Here is a 21137-nt window from a genome sequence, read left to right on the forward strand (position 1 = left end):
AAGATTAAGTATTTGTATGGCATCTTGCTGGCACATTTGTCCGCAGATGTTGCAGCTGGACCTGTAGATCCAGGCAAGCTATATGGAAGTGTTGCAATCTGTGTTGCAATTTGCTGGGAAACGGACAAGCATTATCATGCTGAAAAATTCTAACTGAAATATTCCAATGCTAAAAAAAATCCAAAGCCCTGATGTGAAAGTGTATTTGAGAATAGATATATTTTTAAATACAACAGATATATTTTTAAAAGTATACTTAACATTAAAAAAGTACATACATTTTTTAAATATAAGACATGTACTTAAATACATACTAAATGTACGATTTTGGAACAACTTATGGCAACTTAAGTATATTTCAGTTGTAATTAAGCTCTATTTAAACACAACATAAAACTATTAAATTGTGCCTTTTAGGGCTTTTTTCGCACAACATCTGCAAACTTAAGTAGATTTAAGTATGTGTTTTTTAAACATTATTTTAAATACACTAAATAATAAGTATATTGTAAATCAGCGACGTCCAATGAAAAACAAGTATTTCCAAAACAGCAACTTTACAGGAGAGAGAGAAAAAAACTTTTAAACTTTCAATGAAAGTCAATGTAGAAAGAGTTTATTTCTGGTAATTTTGAAGTATTTCTATTGGTCCATTCATCAAGAACTTTTGGCACAGTGTAAAGGACAGTTTGTACTACTTTGCACATATAGCAGTCCTTAACACACTAAAGTGCACTTTAATCAGTATTTAATGCCTCTACATATATTTTCTCTCAACACAACATATAATTTAAAGCATGGCTTAAAAATGCATTTTATGGAAATACTAAGAACGCATATTTAAATGTCTATTTTCATAAAGTATGTTCAATTGAAAATGCACTTTTAGTATTCTTTACCTAATTTGAGGTATTCTTTACCTAATCACTTTTAATGCTTCCCATGTTTGTTGTGTAGATAAATGTATGTAATGTCTTCACCGCTGGGACATCTGCAGACATCAAAGACTGTGTTGATGGATCTTTTGCTGCTGACACCTCTGTTTTCAAAGCCTTTCATTCTCTTTTCAGCTCATTGTCTCTTGCATTTCTCCATTTTCCATCTTGACAAAGAGGTTAAAAAAGGTCAATTTTAAATTCTATAGAGAGAACATTTAGAGGTAACACTTAGGACTGTGCAGAAAGGAATACCAAGGCTGATGGTTCAATTTCAAGGGGGCAAACATTATGCAGTTTTAAGTTACACACAATTTTCCATGCATGTACAGAAAAACTATAAATGCTTCAGGTAAATTGAGCGAAATATGTGAACAAAAGGCTACTAAAAAAATGTCTTCATCTTACTATACCTCGACTGCAGATTTTGGAACACGGCAAGATTTAAAGTTTGTTTGTTTGTCTGTATGTCTGTCTATCTACAAGGTTTGTACGGTCATGAAAAACCAGGAAAAGTCATGGGATTTAAAAAAAAGCAATTTTCAAGGCCCGGATAAGTTTTGGAAAAATAAGAATACCTAGAAAGTTTGTGTTTTTTTGTGTTTCAGTTTATCGATGGAGAAAATACATTTTGAGCTAACAAAATACGCCAGCTCAGAGTAATTTAATTCAGTAATTTATCCCTACACATTATCTGATACATAATTACAGTTTTAGTTGGTTTATGGTTTTATTGTCCATGTCTGCACTGATGTTTTACAATCAATGGTCATGAAATTCTGCCTTAAAGGCATGGAAAAGTCATGAAAAAATCATTAAAAAATGTATTGGTTAAAAAGTGTATGAACATTGTATCTATTGCTCTGTCAGTCTTTCTATCAGTTCTTCTGTCTCTGATAGTTTGTCTACATATCCATCTGTCTATCAGCCTTTCTGTTAGTCTGTCTATCTATCTGTCTGTCTGTCAGTGTGTCCGTCTGTCCCTCTCTGTTTATATGTGAAATTGAAGGCAAGTAGCAATAATTGTAACAATATTGTTAGTGGAAAAATACCTTAAAAAAATTGTGATATTATTTTTGGGACATATCGCCATCCCCTACTGTATAGCATTACATTTTACCACTTTATTCCATTTAGCCTTATAACAAAGAATGCAAAAATTGGACTAATGCAATAATTCAAAAGAGAGAGAGAGAGAGAGAAAGATAAGCTAAAATTATCTCTTTCTTTGGGAAGGGCTTCGGATTTACAGTACAGGCCAAAAGTTTGGACACATCTTCTCTTTTTCAATGTGTTTTCTATATTTTTATGACTATTTACATTGTAGATTCTCACTGAAGGCATCAAAACTATGAATGAACACATGTGGAGTTAACAATATATATATATATATATATATATATTCTAGTTTCTTTAAAATAGCCACCCTTTGCTCTGATTACTGCTTTGCACACTCTTGGCATCATTCTCTCACTGAGCTTCAAGGGGTGGTCACCTGAAATGGTTTTCCAACAGTCTTGAAGGAAGGAGTTCCCAGAGGTGTTTGTTCAGCACTTGTTGCCCCTTTGCCTTCTTCACTCTGCAGTCCAGCTCACCCCAAACCATCTGGATTGGGTTCAGGTCCGGTGACTGTGGAGGCCAGGTCACTTTTTTGTTAAGTACATAAAACTCCACATGTGTTCATTCATAGTTTTGATGCCTTTATTGAGAATCTACAATGTAAATAGTCATGAAAATAAAGAAAACGCATTGAATGAGAAGGTGTGTCCAAACGTTTGGCTTGTACTGTATATAGAAATAAGCTAGTTTTAAAGTGGTACAGGCTGACTGAATCCTCTCTCTCTGATCCCTTAAAGAACCTAAAATACAGACTTTTGCAAAGCCATCGCTAACTAACATCCTCCCTTCCCTTTCGCCTTTGGGTCCAGTTCTCCACTGTTTTCCTGACTGCTTCTACTTCACCTGCGTTTTCCCTCTTTGTCTGTCTGTAGCCTCCGGGGAGTCCAACATCTACAGAAAGCCACCCATCTATAAGAGACATGGTATTTGTGTGGACGCTTCTCTCTAGATGAGACATACTATCCTTTCTCTCATTCTGGAAATAATTTAACAGCGTTTCAGTAGCTTGCAGTGTGCGGTGTGTGCTGTGTCTCCAATGCCAGTTGTGCTTATTCAGGGATGTCGGCACTGAAAATGTCCTTTTGGGTTGAACGTAAAGGAAAAAAACACTTTAAAAGTGTAATGTGGCCTCATGTAATGTACCGTAGCTGACTACCAGGCGTGCAGGCAGCTGCTGTTGGAGACAGTAATGCTTTGTTTAGAATAACGTGATTATTGAAAAAAAATAAAAAATGCTTGGCTTTAGTTCACACATTCGTGTGGAAGCAGTGCATGAAGCACATCATGCTTATGTGGCTTTGCTGTTTTTTTTTTTTTTTGTTCTTGTGCATTTGTAAATGTGTGTGTGAGGAGGGACGGGTGCTCTGCTCATTTTTTGAGATTAGTTTCTCAGGGGGACGTCTTTGAAAAATATTTCACACTTCTACTTCTACCAGTGAGTTTTTAGGCTTTCTCGGTCACATGACATCGCGTTCCGTAGCTCCTCCATTTTCACTCGCTGTGTTTACACAGATCTCCGTGGAAATGCGCGGCTAAAGTGTAATTACAGTGCGAAGCAGTGGACAAATAGCTCTGAGGACGTCTGAGAAAAACATATACATGGTCCTTTTGGAAGGGAAAAAAAATCACAGAGGACCCCCCCCCCCCCCCATAAAAGACAAAATTACCCCAGGACCCCCTGAGAAACTAAAAAAGTCCAATTAAGGCTTTTGACTAATAACTGCTGTTAAATGGACACTAACGTGCTGAAATGTCAATTTATTGCGGAAAATGTGTTGCCTTAATCTATATAGCTCGGGAATGCCCACGTCTAAGGTCATAAATTGTGAGGTGTTACCTTATGAGTTGGATGCAATAGGATATTCAAAATTGGGCTGGCATTTAACATTCAATCCACTTAATCCACAGCATGTACCACACAAATTTACCAAGAATATTTAATACAAGGCTTTACCACCTACCCAGTATTGACAGTGACTGGTGGTGTTATGCTAGAAAAGTCCATAATGGTACATTGTGCCTCTCACTTCTGCACAATTTCCTTTTATATTATAGATATTATAGATTTATTTATTTTTTTTACATTTTATTCCAGGGGTGCATTTCCTGAAAGCAAACCGACTTATCAAATAATAAATTAACTAACACATGATATGAGAAAAGAGTGAGCCAGTTCAAAATATATATTAATGCTTCAACTTATGTATATATAAAAAAAACATTAAGCTGATATATATATACAACTCCAGAAAAAAAAGAGGCAACTTAAGTTTCTAGATCAGTTTCTCAGGTTTTGTTTGAGTAAAAAAAAACATTGTTGTTTTATTCTATAAACTTTGAGGAACATTTCTCCCAAATTCCAAATAAAAATATTGTCATTTAGAGCATTTATTTGCAGAAAATGAAAAATGGCTACAATAACAAAAAGATGCAGAGCTTTCAGACCTCAAATAATGCAAAGAAAGCAAGTTCATATTTATAAAGTTTTAGGAACTTCAGAAATCAATATTGGGGGTAATAACCCTGGTTTTTAATCACAGTTTTTTATGCATCTTGACATGTTCTCCTCCACCAGTCTTACACACTGCTTTTGGATAACTTTATGCCTTTACTCCTGGTGCAAAAATTCAAGCAGTTCAACTTCATGGTTTGATGGCTTGATATCATCCATCTTCCTCTTGATTATATTCCAGAGGTCTTCAATTTTGTCAAATAATAGAAACTCGTCCTTTTAAAGTGGTCTCATTTTATTCTAGAGCTTTTTAATATTGGATATTGAAGACAATAAAGCTATACAGGAACTCATGTGGAATTATTCAACCAGAATATGTTTTATACTTACTCTTTTATATATTTGCAGTCTTAAGTACGAGTTCTTAGTGTGACAAAGCTTTTGGGAAAGGTACCCCAGTGCAGTAATCCATTTAACCCTAGCTAATTGTGGCTCTTAAAATACACTTCCTGATAATATCCAAAATCACAATAATGCTTAATAATTTCACAATGCCTAGACATGATCACAGTCACTTAAGATAATTATAAGGGTTCTACCAATCACATTACATCACCTGTACTCAGTCTGTCTGCATGACCTGTGTGTTGTGTGCTCTAGTCCATTACATACCTAAATAACCAGTGCTCCAACTTAGGGGTGTGTCATATCGTATCGTACGCAATAATACCATCAACATTTTTTAAATATCGTGAACGATATTATACCCTAAAATATCGTGCCATATCACCCATCCCATTTCCCATTATATATCTACTAGAGACAGATTTAATCTGTCCAGTATCATTTATTTTACTTTAATCCTGGATATATAGAGATATTTGGAGTGCATTATTATTAGTAGCATGACGTTCTGGATCATTGACTTCTGTTATAAATCTGATAAAATTCTTGTATTTTTTAATATCTCACTAAGGGGTGTGCAATATTATATTGTATGTAATATATATATATATATATTCCTTGCAGTGTATAGTGTATTTTTTTATATTTTATTTAAAAGTGTTTTGTCATATCGACAACAGTATCGTTATCGCAAAAATACCATGAAATATTGTGATATTATTTTAGGGCCATATTGCCCACCCCTCCTCCAACTCCTTGTTGTGTGCTCCTGTGTTCATGATCTATCCCTCATTCTATTCATTTATTCATTCATTCATTCATTTGTTTCTTCTTCTGATCTGCTTCTTTTCCCTCCCTCTTTTCCCTCCTCTCTGCCCTGCTGTTCTTTTCCTCGGTGAATCCATCCACCCTGTAAGTACCAATATCCTCCACCAGTACAGTACATCCACTGAGACTGCTCTGTTGTTTAAAACCTGCTTATTCACAAATTGTCTAATTACTTTTAAGAATGTAAAAATGTCATCCTAAACAGTTAATAATTTTTTTTATTGTATTAAGGCTGAGAGTTTGAACTGTAATCCATTGTTTTAAATAAAGCTTATACTGCAAGGGCTAAATAAATAATTTAAAATTCTTACTGTAATGTGTTCAGTCACAGAATGCATAAACATTGTATTAATATATTAATCTAAATATCTGAACATATATATCATACTGTTTTGAGAAAATACATCAGTTGCTGCAGATCTTGCACTCTTTGTATTTAATTCAGTATTTTGTAGTAGTTGGTCAGTATTTTTTAAGGACCAATGGCATTAACAATATTCACAGAAAAGTGTATTGTCTCTCATTAGAACTAATATTTAAATAATACATTTAAAATGATACATTTATTGATAAATGTATCATGGTTAGATAAAATATGTCATATTGCCCACCTCTACCTTAAACTCTTATTAGGCCTTACTGCACTGTGATCTTAAAACAGGTAATGGGATTTTTTAAGGTATGTGTGTTCTCCTCTTTCTCTCCTTCTCTTCTTTCTTCATTTCACCAGCAGATCAGTGCTCCCCTCAGCCTGAGTGATGCTGCGTCAGACGCTGCTCTGCCTTTTTCAATCTCGATATCCCTCTATCCTCATTTAATCCTTATCAACCTCTCGTTCGTCTTTCACGCTCAGCTGTTTCCCACGAAGGCTGCCCCGTCAGGGAGCAACTCATGCGATTGTCCATCAGCCTTTTTCAGGGCAACAAGCTCTGAGAGTAACGAATGCCTTTCATTTCTCTCCCAGATGACAACGAAAACGAAGCTGCGAAGAGTAAAACCAGTGAAGATATTTTGTCTTCCCCTTTTTCATCCTACTCTCCAGACCACTACCAGCATTCAGAGTCAGACTACTACCAGTACGGAGGCTCTCCGAAAGGTGGGTTTCTGAAAGAAACAAAATTTACATACAGTAGTTTTCTGCTTACCCCAGATGTACCTGATCAGCCCAGATGTGTCTGGCGTCCATATTTTGCTCTATAGTTAAAAGTCACTCAATTCTTTCCAGTGAAACCATAACCACACACCTCTCTTAACATTCTTAAACCACTTGCAGGCCTTCAATAAATCTGTGCATTCTTGTAGATACAGTTTTGTCCGCCATCTTGCTTGTAGTGAAAATTCACTACGGACTTGTTTCACGAACATGGTTGAAGCCTAGTTGTAGATCATATTTTCCTTTTAATGGAAAATCTCCATTTAAAATGCTGTGATGTCCAAGACTAGGTGTAATACCTCATAATGCATAACTAACCCTTAAAACAAAAACATAACATGCTTCATACATTTCTTATTTATTTGCAAATAATAATATTTATTTAATCCTGGGGACAAAATAGTAACAGCGCTAGTAACAGAATTAGTAACAGAGCTTCATGGAGAACACCATCATAATTACACTATTTACACATGAAATCACTCAGTTACAGGTTAATCTATAGTTATTCCATCTAACAGTTAAACCTTTTACACTGTACCTGGCGCTAATTGGTTTGTTAAAAGGTAGTTTGTTGTTAGATACATGTGTTTAATTTGCTTCGATTCTGAATTATGTACATAAAAACGTTATCTCTCTCTCACTCTCTCTCATTTTCTCTTCCTTTTTTTTACACTTTCTCAGTTTCTCGAGCTCGCAGATTCTCTTCAGGAGGAGAGGAGAATGGTTGCAACCAGAGCATTAACAGAGTAAAGACACCTTTCTTTTCTTTCTTAATTTTTGATTGTAAGCTTTTTGGCTTATTTTTGCACTTAATCAAATTAGTGTTATTTTGCTTTCTGCAAACAATTCTGCACACATTTTCTAGACAAGTACCCTCTTCTTTAGCAGCCATGCCTTTGTAATTTGTGCAACGTGTGGTTTTGCATTGTCTCGTTGGAAAATGTCTGTCAGCAGTGATGGGAGTAACAGCGTTGAAATAAACGGCGTTACTAACGCTGTTTTTTTTTTTTGTAATGAGTAATCTAACTAATTACTCTGACTGTAACTATAACGCCGTTACCATTTCCCACACCCCGTTACTGCACGTTACTTTAGCCGCTCAATGAACTTGTTTTTTTTTTTACAAAAGCATACCTGTCAAGTCTCCCGTTTTGGCCCGGAAACTACCGTATTTTACCCCTCTTTCCCGCTGTCCTCCCGTATTAGTATTTATGACCGTATTAATGAGAGATTATTAAATCTCTTAACGCCAATCATGGTGTCAGTTCAAGGAGAAAGTCCCGAGAAACCAATCAGCTTGCTGGTTTTGCGGAGCGCAGAGGAGGGTCAGAGTAGCTCCTCAATTTCCACCCGCTGTTGTGTTTACATGGATCTTCGTGGAAACATGTAAGTGTAATTACGGTGCGTGGCAGTGGACAAATAGCTATTTTATTAAAAGCAAAGTGACGGAACTCAGAGATGTGCGTCCAGATGGGACTTAAAATTCGGAGGACCACGGACGTCCATTATTTATATCATCGGGGTGGGACAATATAGTGTTAGGATTCTCTTATTGGTGTAGCACAGCATAGTCACCCAGACCTGGAATTGAACCCTAGCCTCCCACATTGTAGCTCACTAGCAGGAAGTGGTGTTATCCACTGCACCACATTAACCATGGATACTGCTTTTGTACCAAATCATATTTGTAATCATCATTATTAATCTTTTTTACCTCATTACTAGCCTTTTACTTGCTCCATCTCAACTTTTTTTGCTCATGAAATGCTAGCATGGAATATTAATACAATAAATGAAGTTGAAAAGTTTTCATATGCATATTTTCCAAACAATCCAAACTTTTTCTGAGTTGGGTTAGAGGTTAAACCCGCAAAAAGTTGGATCTCAAGAAGTGTGTCTGGTGTTCTGGTTCTAAGTTTTTCTAAATCTCATCCTGTTCTACAGATCCAAGCTGGGATTGGACGGATGATCCTGAAGGAAGAGATGAAGGCCAGGTCCTGTTCCTATGACAACGACCCTTGGGCCAGCGCTCGGAACTCTCGCAGTGGGAGTAAAGAGGCGCTACACAACCTCGGCTACAGTAACACTGTTAACGGCTGTAAGAACACAAACTCTCTTTCTCTCTCTCTCTCTCCCTCCTTCTTTCTTTACTACACACAATTACATTACCACAGTACAGTAGAGAGTACACATTTAAAGGACCAAAGAATGCATTTATTCAGTATTTTAGGCTGTTTTTATGTATAAATAGTAGGTATGTGTTTTTTAATGTTCTACTTTTTTTTTTTAGATGATGAAATTCATTATAATCATAATCTGGTCTTAGTCTTGACTTGGACTTGGATAAAATTCTTGGTCTTGACTTGGCCTAAGTACAGTGGCTTGCAAAAGTATTCGTACCCCTTGAACTTTTTTTTTTTTCTTCACATTTTTTCACCTTACAACCACAAACTTAAAAGTATTTTATAGAGATTTTAAGTGATAAGCCAACACAAAGTAGCACATAATTGTGAAGTGAAATGAAAATGATACATTGTTTAAAAAAAAGCTGTGTGTTATTTAGTCTCAGTATAAATACACCTGTTCTGTGAAGACCTCAGTGGTTTGTTAGAGAACACTAGTGAACAAACAGCATCATGAAGAACAAGGAACTCACCAGGCAGGTCAGAGATAAAGTTGTGGAGAAGTAGTTTAAAGCAAGGTTAGGTTATAAAAACATATTCCCAACCTTTAAGCATCCCAAGGAGCACTGTTTAATCGATCGTCCAAAAATGGAAAAAGTATTCTACAACTACAAACCTACCAAGACATGGCCATCTGTGGCGGCTCAGTGGTTTAATACCTGGTGCTAATTGAGATGTTGAAATATTTTTTTATTGGGCGCCAGTTATTAAATTAATTTAATTAGATTAATTAATTAATTAATTAATTAATTAATCAAATTAATTAATAACACAAGACATCTCAGGGTGTGGTTTCTACAGGTGACAGAAATTTTCATAACCAAGTTATCCAGAAAAACACACTGAAATGACAGGTTTTGTAAAATAAAAGTATTTATTAAATCACACAGATATGAGTAAATAATTCATTAAAAAGTCATAAATGTAGCCATTAGATATCAAATCATAGTGTAGAATGATAAATGAGAAATAAAAGAACAAACACGTTATAATGCTGATATGAAAGGAATAAAGATTAATATAACTATTAAGTGAGTATTTCTAAATAAGGGTCTAAGGCATTTTAAGTCTACGAAACCAATTCTTATTTCCAACCAAGCCACTCAAAATGAGTCATCTATACTAAAGACGCTCTATTAAAGACCCGACCAAACCATGACCAACAGACACCATCTGCCGAAAGATTAAACCCAGCTCTGCCTTACTCTGAGTTGTTGAAGTGGGCCTTGGTGAGTCCGCCTGGGTTGGTCGTCTGATGCTTCACCCCGAAAAAGGATCACGTGAGCCGGTCTGCAGGGTGGCTTGACTTCCTGTGTCAGCACGGAGCCCCAGTAGAACCCACAGGGAAATCCCTTCGCTCTCAGGTGGCTTGCTGGTGGCCTCCGGACCGCAGGTTTCTGGGTTGGATCTGGCGGATCTCCTTTTCAGCTGTACTTTAGCTAAACTTAGATGGAATAATACTTGGCTTCGTAGATTGTAAAATAACCTTAGATATTTTAACTAGGATAGCTAATATTAATATACTTGAAGATTAAATGCACTAGTCTTAAGAAAACTAACTTAAGATGACTAAACTAACAGTCTATCCTTTATCCATCTCTGGGCTCCCTAACCTCTCTCCTCTAACTGTTTTCCTCAACTCATCTTCTCCTCCTCTCCTCAACTCCAAACTGAACTGAACTGCAAACTCCTCCAACTGAACTGGAAACTCTAAAACTGGCAAACTGAACTGTGTCTGCCCAGTTTAAACTATTAGTCCCTGTGGCCTGTTTGGCCCCTGAGCTATGATTGGCCCTGTGGCCCAAATGTCTGTGTTTTGATTGGTCTAGGAGCAATTTCAAACTTTGGTGGGGATTCACAAAGGGCCATAAACCCCCCCCTCACATGGTCAGCATGCATCAGCTAGTGGTCTATTTGTCTAATAGACCCAACCAAAAGAAAACTCAACTAAACAGTGGATCAAAATACATTTTTCAGCATATCAGTTTGTGAGGATAAATTCAGGAAACACAATCTTACAATTGAATCACAATAAATGTAATATATATATATTGCCCACAAACAGTTTTGTAATACTCAAGATAATCTTAGAAATACAATGATGGATGGTACTCTGTCAGAAAGAGATCAAGAGTCATGATATTATTTAAACCCAATTAAATCACTTAAAAGAAAATACATGATTAAACCACTGATAACCAAATAAAGCTATATTATCAAATGCTAATTAAACCTTGTTGATTCAGACTTGAATGTGTAGGAGAATTCAATCAGGACACATCCAAACACATATACCATATACCAGACACATATACCATTATTTAGTAAACATTCTATAAAACACCTTTTTTATATAGTCAATATATATGTATTTTAAGCAAAATCTTCTTAGTGAGAAATTCCTCCCCTCTGCTGTGTTTAGATAAGCGGCTGTCGTCGGAATTTACGACCGTGGGGGAAGTTGGTGAAGTTGGTGTTGGGAATGTAATTTCCAAGCTAAGAGCATTCATTTTAACTTCATGAATCTTATTTCTAAGTGGTTGCAGAAAGCACAAACCCCTAAATTGGTATAATATATTTGGTGAATTAACAATTTCCAAGGCATTAATTAAGTTTTGACACTCTCTTAAGTCCGCAGTCCCGTCCTAGTGATGCAAATGTTGCAAATGTGTTGCAAATGTTCCAAATGTTTACATTAACTCCGAGGTTTATGACTTGGAGGAATGTAAACAGAATTTTACCCTAAACTCGCATTTAGGGCTCTCGGGCGAGGCTGAGTGAAGAAATAGTCAGTAAATGTCATTTTGAAATTTAAGGTTGTTTGAAAAAAGATTACTCCAAGGTTTTTTTAGAGTGTTCTGGGTTCGAAGTTTCCTTATAGGCCGTAAAGTGGGGGTAGTGTGTGTTTGTGTCCAAGCAATGAAGAAATCCTCTGGTTAATCCACTACATTCCCCCCCCATCGATCGATGGGCCACTGGACGTTGGGTCATCGGTCGATGTCAACGTGGATTTCTGTAGACAGAGCATGTTAGGGTACATCTTTCATGCAATTGGTGTCCTGTTGGTCATGCTTTCTTAAGACAATCTACTACAAGGTCGCTGACAGAGTTTTTGGTCTAATGGATATACAATTTCTCTGATGATCAGTTTTTTTTTTTTGTTGTTGTAGCTATTGGCTTTTGGTTCTGAATAGAATAGTTAATTTAATGTGATAGTGTGGCAACAAGCATATGAAAGGGTCACAAATAGTTTGCTAGCTATTTGTTCCTTTATAACTTTATCAAGACAACCTACCCATAAGGTATGCTTCAATAATTAGCCACTACTTAGTCAACAATTGAGAACAATATAGCGGAGCAAACGTAGTCAGAAGGGAAACAAAATATGTTTTGGGCACCTGAAGAGAAGAGAAAAAAAAAATTGGCACCCCCCCTTCTCCATGTATTTATTATACTGCTATGCTAATGGTTTGAAATGGTGATTCAAACACTAGGTTTAACAAAATATCCAATTTGTTGTGAGTTATGCTACTTGGATAGGTGAGTTCCAGACAGTGAATGTGTGGTACTTTCTCAATTTAACAATTGCGTCAGGTCAGAATATGGTGGACAATGAATACTCAGTGTGTGGCCCAGTATTATGATTTAACCTAGGGCATTATTGGTCCCGACTTGTCCCATGGGGCTTTTGCATAGTTTAATTGGGTTACAGTGAACTTGTTTGAGAATCGGTTTAATAAAACACTGACGATGCGGGATCTGGTTCCAGATGCGAGACAGTTTGTCTGCCTCTGCATGAGGACCAACCCAATGAGACCTGAGCTCGCGAATTGTTTTGCCAGTGCTGTGCTGGGACCTCACCAGTAGCTTGTCAGCAGTGTAGCACAATGGTTGGTATCCAAGCGTGCTTTTTCCCAGTTTTGGGTGTTTCCGCAGTTCTCCGCTAGAACGGTGAGATATACCAACACCTGAGAAAGTGTGGTTCAGCGAAAAAGTTGTGGCCTGGGCCATTTCAATAGGGTCTGGGGGACGTCCCCTCCATCTGGCAAATGCACCTGCCACAGTGATGAGATGTTTGTTCCTTCGAACAAATTTCATGAGTCTTTCGACCCAATCCATTTGTGGAATTGGCCATATACCCCACAGATCTTCTGAAGATTGGGGCTGAAAACACACTAGCCTTTTTCCAACAAGTGGCAGATATGTCAATTGTGGGAATGCTCTGTGTGTTTTCCCCATCATTTTGTGGTCCACCCATGGGTGATCGAGGGCCTGGGCTAGGCTCTCCCCCCCATGGCGCTGAGGCACCACGAATGAAGATGAAGCGTGTGTATCTGGGGCATAAACAAACAGGCCCTTGAGCATCCTGAAAGACGCACAGTAAGTGGCAAGTGGATCAAGGTGAAATGCCAGTGTTCTGAAAGAAGTGTTGTCACATGCACCAATTGTCATGTCAACTTTCCATTTGATTTGAGCATTCCGAAAAGCACATCCATCTGTGTAGATGGCGGGAATGTTTTTACCTTCATAAGAATCCAAGGGACTGTGTTTGTCTGGAACCACTGGTGCAGGAACAAGAAGAGAACAATCCTTTTGGTGCACGAACAGAGGATCACAGTTAGTCCGCGGCAAGGAACCTGCAGGTGTTCTGTGAACAGCTGACTTGTCAGCCCATGGAACAAAGATTTCACCGTTGACCGTTGTGTTAAGAGTGGATGACTTTCCAGCTTTTGGGTTGTACTCATCTACAGCCGTAGAGGGAGTCAATGCCCATGAACAGGTGTTTTGTTTTAGAATCATGGTAGGGGATTCTGAGGATGGTGGTTTCAGAACCCTGACAGTGAGCTTCTCATTGATTCCCGTGGAATTTGAAGGTTCAATGAGCTTGTGTGGCTCAATGTTGCTAGCAACATGATAGCATTGAACTCTATCCTGTGCCTTAGGACAGGGCAGGGGTTCGCAAACCTGTGCCCAGATTCTACGATGCTGAAAGTCAATCAATGGTTTGAACCGGTCAAGGAGGTCTTTGCCAAAGAGCAATGGGACGTTCTCCAATGGAGAAATGTGAATTGGATGGGTGAGGCTCATTGGACCGATGGCAACGTGCACCAGGGCTGCAGAATGCAGAGTGATACCAGTGTGCGAATATGGTTGAAGGTGAAGAGCACACTTTTTCAGAGGTATCTCTTTGTTGTTTCGGCGGGCTGTCGCCCTCACCTGGTCAAAAAGTGAATTTGACATTAAAGAAATGTCTGACCCCGTGTCCAAAAGAGCATCATACCCGAACACATCTTCCAGCCAGGTGGCTAGGTAGAATTTTGGTGTTGAACCTTTCTTGGTTAAGAAACCCAAGAATTGTTTAGGTGGTGGATCCTCCAGGCTGAGGGAAGGAGCTTCCTCAGTGTGGTTGTCTTCAGCGTCTGGCTGTACAACCAAGGCTGCATTGGAGTGGATGGATTTCGCACCCCCCCAAGCAGGTTGATCTGGAGCATGGACAATTGGCAAGAATTCAGATTCAGCTTGTCCTGCTTGCGTATTTCGTTACGAAATTGTCTGAGCAGACTGCCGTCTTTAGTGCTCAGGTTAGTTGGATATGTCTCATCCTTGTGCCCTTTAGGTGGACACCAACGTTTGTGGTGCTTTGGGCTCTTTCTCCTGAGCGGAGATTGAAGTTTGCTGGAGCTCTGTGCTCGAGCATGGTGCTGTGAGTGTTTGCCATTCCAACTGCGTTTTATCCTACCTTTCCTTCGATAGGAGGGCTTTTGGTCACTTTGCTGGGCCCAATGTAGGGACGAGCGACGCCAAGAGTGGAACACTCTCTGGTTTTTGTGGTTTAACTGGGTCTTAGGGGGCATTGGAGCCTTGTGTGCCCCTTTTTGCTTGACGTGGGAGGACTGCTCATTAATTATCAGGACGTCATTTGACTCTGATTTTTTATTAATGTTTTGTTGGAACTTAGCAAATCCTCTGAGAGCCAAATCACGCAGCTGCCGGCTTGTTAGCGTACGAGGGCAGGCTGCGACTCCAAAAGAGTGACTGGTGGAGGGATGGAGGTTTCTCACGAACAATGTTTTGAAAACTTCCTCTTCCTCCATTCCAGGCTCATTTCTATAGCCGAAATAAGCTAGCCTGAGGCGGTGATAGTACTGTAGGGGTGTTTCCTGGCGGCTCTGCTTAATTGCAAGAGCTGCAGCAAGGCCGGTTTGAGCAAGGAGGTTGGAGAACTCATTCTCTAAAGCCTTGCAAAGAGCAGGATAATCTCTCTTAACCTGGGGTGGTTGGCGCTCAATGAAACGTCCAACTTCCCGGCTAGAAGACACCTTAATGAGGTAGATTTTATCATCTACCGTGGCCTTGGGGAAACGGCGTAAGAAGAAGTCAATGTCGCGAAGATACTGGTGGACATCATTAGAACCGTCCGGTTCTGGTTCAAAGCGTGGGATGTTACGCGCAATTTTGTCCAAATCTCTATCAGAGGGTGCTTGAGGATGCACAGAGGTCCCATGTGGCTGGGAACGCTGAGTGAACCTTGGTTCTACTGGCGCTTCAGCACCTTTAAGGGAGACTAGAGGGATTGTATTTGTGGATGGTTGTTGCCTAGGATCCGGAACCCCAGGGGTTCCTGATTTACCAGCTGGATTGATGGGGGAGTCTCCCTCCATCATCAGCTCAAATGTTAACTCTGTTTGGTCTCGAGTTAATTTGACTGCATTGTTAGCATGTGCTAATTCAGTTTGTAGCTCAACCTGTCTTGCAATAGCATGTTTTAGTTTTTCCTGTGACTGAGCTGCAAGTTGGGTAGCTATGTTGGCTTCCTTTTGAAGCAGCTGCACTTCGGTTTTTAGGTCTCTTTGGTTCATTTCAGACTGTACAGTTTTGTTCTCTAGGTCTGCAACTCTATCATTTAAAGTCACAATCTCTGCTTGGAGATTTTGAATGGTTTTGGAGGAAGCAGCAAGTTGATCCTGTGACAACAGCAGTTGTTTCCACAGTATTAGGGAAATCGGATCCACTTGTTGCTTGCCCTCAAGGATTTTAGATACACACTCATTGAGGCTTTTGGCAATTAGTGCATGGAGACCCCCACTGTCCATTTGTTGGACTGGGATGGTAAGTCCTGGGGGTAGACCAGCTGTAAGCTCTAAAAGAGCTTTTTCGGTGGCACACATTTTGATTTACGTAAAGCACGTGGAATCAAACAATTTTGATGACAAACAAGTTTATTTTATGTTCGAGTCAATTAGCATTGTGCCTTTTCTAAGAAGAAAATCTGTTAAAAGTGGGCGACCTAAGGTTACAATTAGTAGATTAATTTTAAAAGAATAGTTAGATTTGTTGTCAGTGATGCTAGTGAACAGTTTAATAACTGTAGGGCACTATACACAATGTCTAAATCTAAATATGGGTATAGTTATTAACTATGTACAGGATGGGAGAATTTAACTATGTATTAAGCACAGGTGTGCTGGGTATATGGTTGAGTAACTGATAACTGGATAAGTTTTTTTTTTTTTTTTTTTTTTTATGGTTAATCAATTAATTAATTTCAATTAGTTATTAATAATTGATCTTAATCGATCAATAATTAATCTTGATTTATTTGAAGATGGTTGAATTAAATTGAAAATAATTAATTAACAAAAATTTAATTAACTTTACTTAATCAAATTGATTAAAATGACCAGTTAATTATTTTATGTTGTGATTAGTTACTCAATGGAGATAGCTATTTAGCTTGGTTCAATGTAACATAAAGAGTAATGTTTGAGAGAGCAGACCTGAAACTTAAATTTAACTATTTAATATTAACCGATTAAATGAATGCAGTTATTTGTTTACTTATTTACAAACCATTTAACCCAACCACAATGCAAATTCCCTTTATTAACTTAACAAAAAGTTTGTTTGAAATTGGCACCCTCTGGCGACAGAAACTCTAAATGCACTCTACAGGATGATAGCAATTACACAAATACAACACCAGGTGGCGACACAGCTATATGGCTAAGTGGCTCCCTCTGGTGGTCAAACAAATGAAATGCACCTTTCTGCACTGTATGCAGTTAACCAAATCAAACACCAGATGGCGATGTGGCAGTGTACCCCCCCTAGTGGTGAGGGGTAGTAAAACACCCTTTGAGTTTGAGTGTAAATAGTCAGGCTGTCCACCAGATGGTGGCAGAGGCCGACTGGTGGGAGTGGTCACGCCCACTGATGATGCCACGTTAAGGACCGCCCCTTGGGTCTGGGACCTGGTCAGCAGATTTGACTGACTCAGTCGACTGTGAATAGCAGAGGAGAAGGACTCGGCTGTCCTAAAGTTTAACACAGCAGCAACACACTTCACAAGATGAGCAAAGAGGATTTACATCCTGGCGTGGTTAGTTTAATCACGCACACAATAGACTTCCTGCCACTCAGGGTGGTGTTACGTAAAAGTTAGCTACTCTTTTACGCACGTGGAAGTGTCCAGTACTGCAGGGTTTTACGGATTTCGCGCAAAAACCGGCAGTTTTAACTGGAGCGCGGAGTCGATGAGCCGGAGATCCGCGACTCAGGGCTGCGCGAAGGCCTTATCAGATCAACACTGGCAAAATATGTCTATTTTACCGGAAACAGTTCGAACTTTATGTAAGTACACACGTATATACACGTATATACACCCGGGTTTAAGGTTGCCCACACACGGCGGTGTGTCAACCAAGCTTATTTTACAAATAAGCGTAATGTTTTCAAGAGCGCTCGCATACCACACACATAACTGTACACGTTATACAGACAAACAGGGCACACACAGCGGGGGACTGGCCAGTCCTGAATTGTAAACAAAAACACGTGTAGAACATGTGCGTGTGTTTCTAACACGCTGGGTTTATGCAGTTAACTCCAACTAGGCCAGCTAGCCAGCAGCTAACGCATTTAATAATAACAACAAAATACACTTTATTCTGCAACTTACAGCGCTATTTTCTGGAACTGGTTATGAAATGTGTATATATTCTGGTCTCGCGGCGGAGAACCAATAAGAATATAATCGGGCCCCACGTTGGGCGCCAATTATGTAGCGGCTCAGTGGTTTAATACCTGGTGCTAATTGAGATGTTGAAATATTTTTTTATTGGGCGCCAGTTATTAAATTAATTTAATTAGATTAATTAATTAATTAATTAATTAATTAATCAAATTAATTAATAACACAAGACATCTCAGGGTGTGGTTTCTACAGGTGACAGAAATTTTCATAACCAAGTTATCCAGAAAAACACACTGAAATGACAGGTTTTGTAAAATAAAAGTATTTATTAAATCACACAGATATGAGTAAATAATTCATTAAAAAGTCATAAATGTAGCCATTAGATATCAAATCATAGTGTAGAATGATAAATGAGAAATAAAAGAACAAACACGTTATAATGCTGATATGAAAGGAATAAAGATTAATATAACTATTAAGTGAGTATTTCTAAATAAGGGTCTAAGGCATTTTAAGTCTACGAAACCAATTCTTATTTCCAACCAAGCCACTCAAAATGAGTCATCTATACTAAAGACGCTCTATTAAAGACCCGACCAAACCATGACCAACAGACACCATCTGCCGAAAGATTAAACCCAGCTCTGCCTTACTCTGAGTTGTTGAAGTGGGCCTTGGTGAGTCCGCCTGGGTTGGTCGTCTGATGCTTCACCCCGAAAAAGGATCACGTGAGCCGGTCTGCAGGGTGGCTTGACTTCCTGTGTCAGCACGGAGCCCCAGTAGAACCCACAGGGAAATCCCTTCGCTCTCAGGTGGCTTGCTGGTGGCCTCCGGACCGCAGGTTTCTGGGTTGGATCTGGCGGATCTCCTTTTCAGCTGTACTTTAGCTAAACTTAGATGGAATAATACTTGGCTTCGTAGATTGTAAAATAACCTTAGATATTTTAACTAGGATAGCTAATATTAATATACTTGAAGATTAAATGCACTAGTCTTAAGAAAACTAACTTAAGATGACTAAACTAACAGTCTATCCTTTATCCATCTCTGGGCTCCCTAACCTCTCTCCTCTAACTGTTTTCCTCAACTCATCTTCTCCTCCTCTCCTCAACTCCAAACTGAACTGAACTGCAAACTCCTCCAACTGAACTGGAAACTCTAAAACTGGCAAACTGAACTGTGTCTGCCCAGTTTAAACTATTAGTCCCTGTGGCCTGTTTGGCCCCTGAGCTATGATTGGCCCTGTGGCCCAAATGTCTGTGTTTTGATTGGTCTAGGAGCAATTTCAAACTTTGGTGGGGATTCACAAAGGGCCATAAACCCCCCCCTCACATGGTCAGCATGCATCAGCTAGTGGTCTATTTGTCTAATAGACCCAACCAAAAGAAAACTCAACTAAACAGTGGATCAAAATACATTTTTCAGCATATCAGTTTGTGAGGATAAATTCAGGAAACACAATCTTACAATTGAATCACAATAAATGTAATATATATATATTGCCCACAAACAGTTTTGTAATACTCAAGATAATCTTAGAAATACAATGATGGATGGTACTCTGTCAGAAAGAGATCAAGAGTCATGATATTATTTAAACCCAATTAAATCACTTAAAAGAAAATACATGATTAAACCACTGATAACCAAATAAAGCTATATTATCAAATGCTAATTAAACCTTGTTGATTCAGACTTGAATGTGTAGGAGAATTCAATCAGGACACATCCAAACACATATACCATATACCAGACACATATACCATTATTTAGTAAACATTCTATAAAACACCTTTTTTATATAGTCAATATATATGTATTTTAAGCAAAATCTTCTTAGTGAGAAATTCCTCCCCTCTGCTGTGTTTAGATAAGCGGCTGTCGTCGGAATTTACGACCGTGGGGGAAGTTGGTGAAGTTGGTGTTGGGAATGTAATTTCCAAGCTAAGAGCATTCATTTTAACTTCATGAATCTTATTTCTAAGTGGTTGCAGAAAGCACAAACCCCTAAATTGGTATAATATATTTGGTGAATTAACAATTTCCAAGGCATTAATTAAGTTTTGACACTCTCTTAAGTCCGCAGTCCCGTCCTAGTGATGCAAATGTTGCAAATGTGTTGCAAATGTTCCAAATGTTTACATTAACTCCGAGGTTTATGACTTGGAGGAATGTAAACAGAATTTTACCCTAAACTCGCATTTAGGGCTCTCGGGCGAGGCTGAGTGAAGAAATAGTCAGTAAATGTCATTTTGAAATTTAAGGTTGTTTGAAAAAAGATTACTCCAAGGTTTTTTTAGAGTGTTCTGGGTTCGAAGTTTCCTTATAGGCCGTAAAGTGGGGGTAGTGTGTGTTTGTGTCCAAGCAATGAAGAAATCCTCTGGTTAATCCACTACACCATCCATGCAAATTGACAGATCGTACACGGAGAGCACTAGTGAGAGAAGCTGCCAAGAGGCTCATGGTCACTCTGGAGGAGCTGCAGAAATCCACAGCTGAGGTGGAAGTGTCTGTCGACAGGACAAATATAAGTTGCGCACTCTACAAATTTGGTCTTTCTGGAAGAAAGCCACAGTTGAAAGAAATATAAAGGAAGTGCTGTTTGTACAGCAAACATGAAACATGGAAGAAGGTTCTTTGGTCAGATGAGACCAAATTTGAACTTCTTGGCCTAAATACAATATAGTGCTTTGTGTGACAAAAAAGTAACACTGCTCATCATCCTGAACACACCATCCCCAGTGAAGTGAAACATGGTGGTGGCAGCATCATGCTGTGGGGATGCTTTTCTTTAGCAGGAACAGAGAAGCTGGTCAGAGATGATGAAAAGATGGATGAGGCTAAATACAGGGGAATCCAGGGAATAAAAAACCTGGTGGAAAAGGCTGCAAAAGACTTCAGACTGGGAAGGAGATTTACCTTCCAGCAAGACAATGACCCTAAACATACAGCCAGAGCTACAGTGGAGTGGTTTTGCACTTTTGCACGCTACTGTATGTCCTGGTTTTGGTCTTGGCTCAGACTCTGGTGCGGTCTTGTCTACAACCCTTGTATAGGATTAGGATTAGGGCTGGAGCAAAGG

General features: G+C 38.8%; 1 protein-coding gene across 2 annotated transcripts in view; it reads left to right on the forward strand.

The window, feature by feature from the left end:
• Positions 1 to 21137, forward strand: part of LOC103034923 (actin-binding LIM protein 3) — a 135123-nt gene that overhangs the window by 103852 nt on the left and 10134 nt on the right. The window contains exons 14-17 of one of the 2 annotated variants that reach the window (XM_022676244.2): positions 2927 to 2977; positions 6722 to 6835; positions 7577 to 7641; positions 8840 to 8993. In XM_022676244.2, coding sequence (XP_022531965.2) covers positions 2927 to 2977; positions 6722 to 6835; positions 7577 to 7641; positions 8840 to 8993 — 384 coding nt within the window. Of the gene's footprint in view, positions 1 to 2926; positions 2978 to 6703; positions 6836 to 7576; positions 7642 to 8839; positions 8994 to 21137 lie in introns of both variants that reach the window. The other variant, XR_007425027.1, reaches the window with a different exon arrangement.

This window comes from Astyanax mexicanus, chromosome 17, assembly GCF_023375975.1.
Source record: "Astyanax mexicanus isolate ESR-SI-001 chromosome 17, AstMex3_surface, whole genome shotgun sequence".
Classification (NCBI taxonomy): domain Eukaryota; kingdom Metazoa; phylum Chordata; class Actinopteri; order Characiformes; family Acestrorhamphidae; genus Astyanax; species Astyanax mexicanus.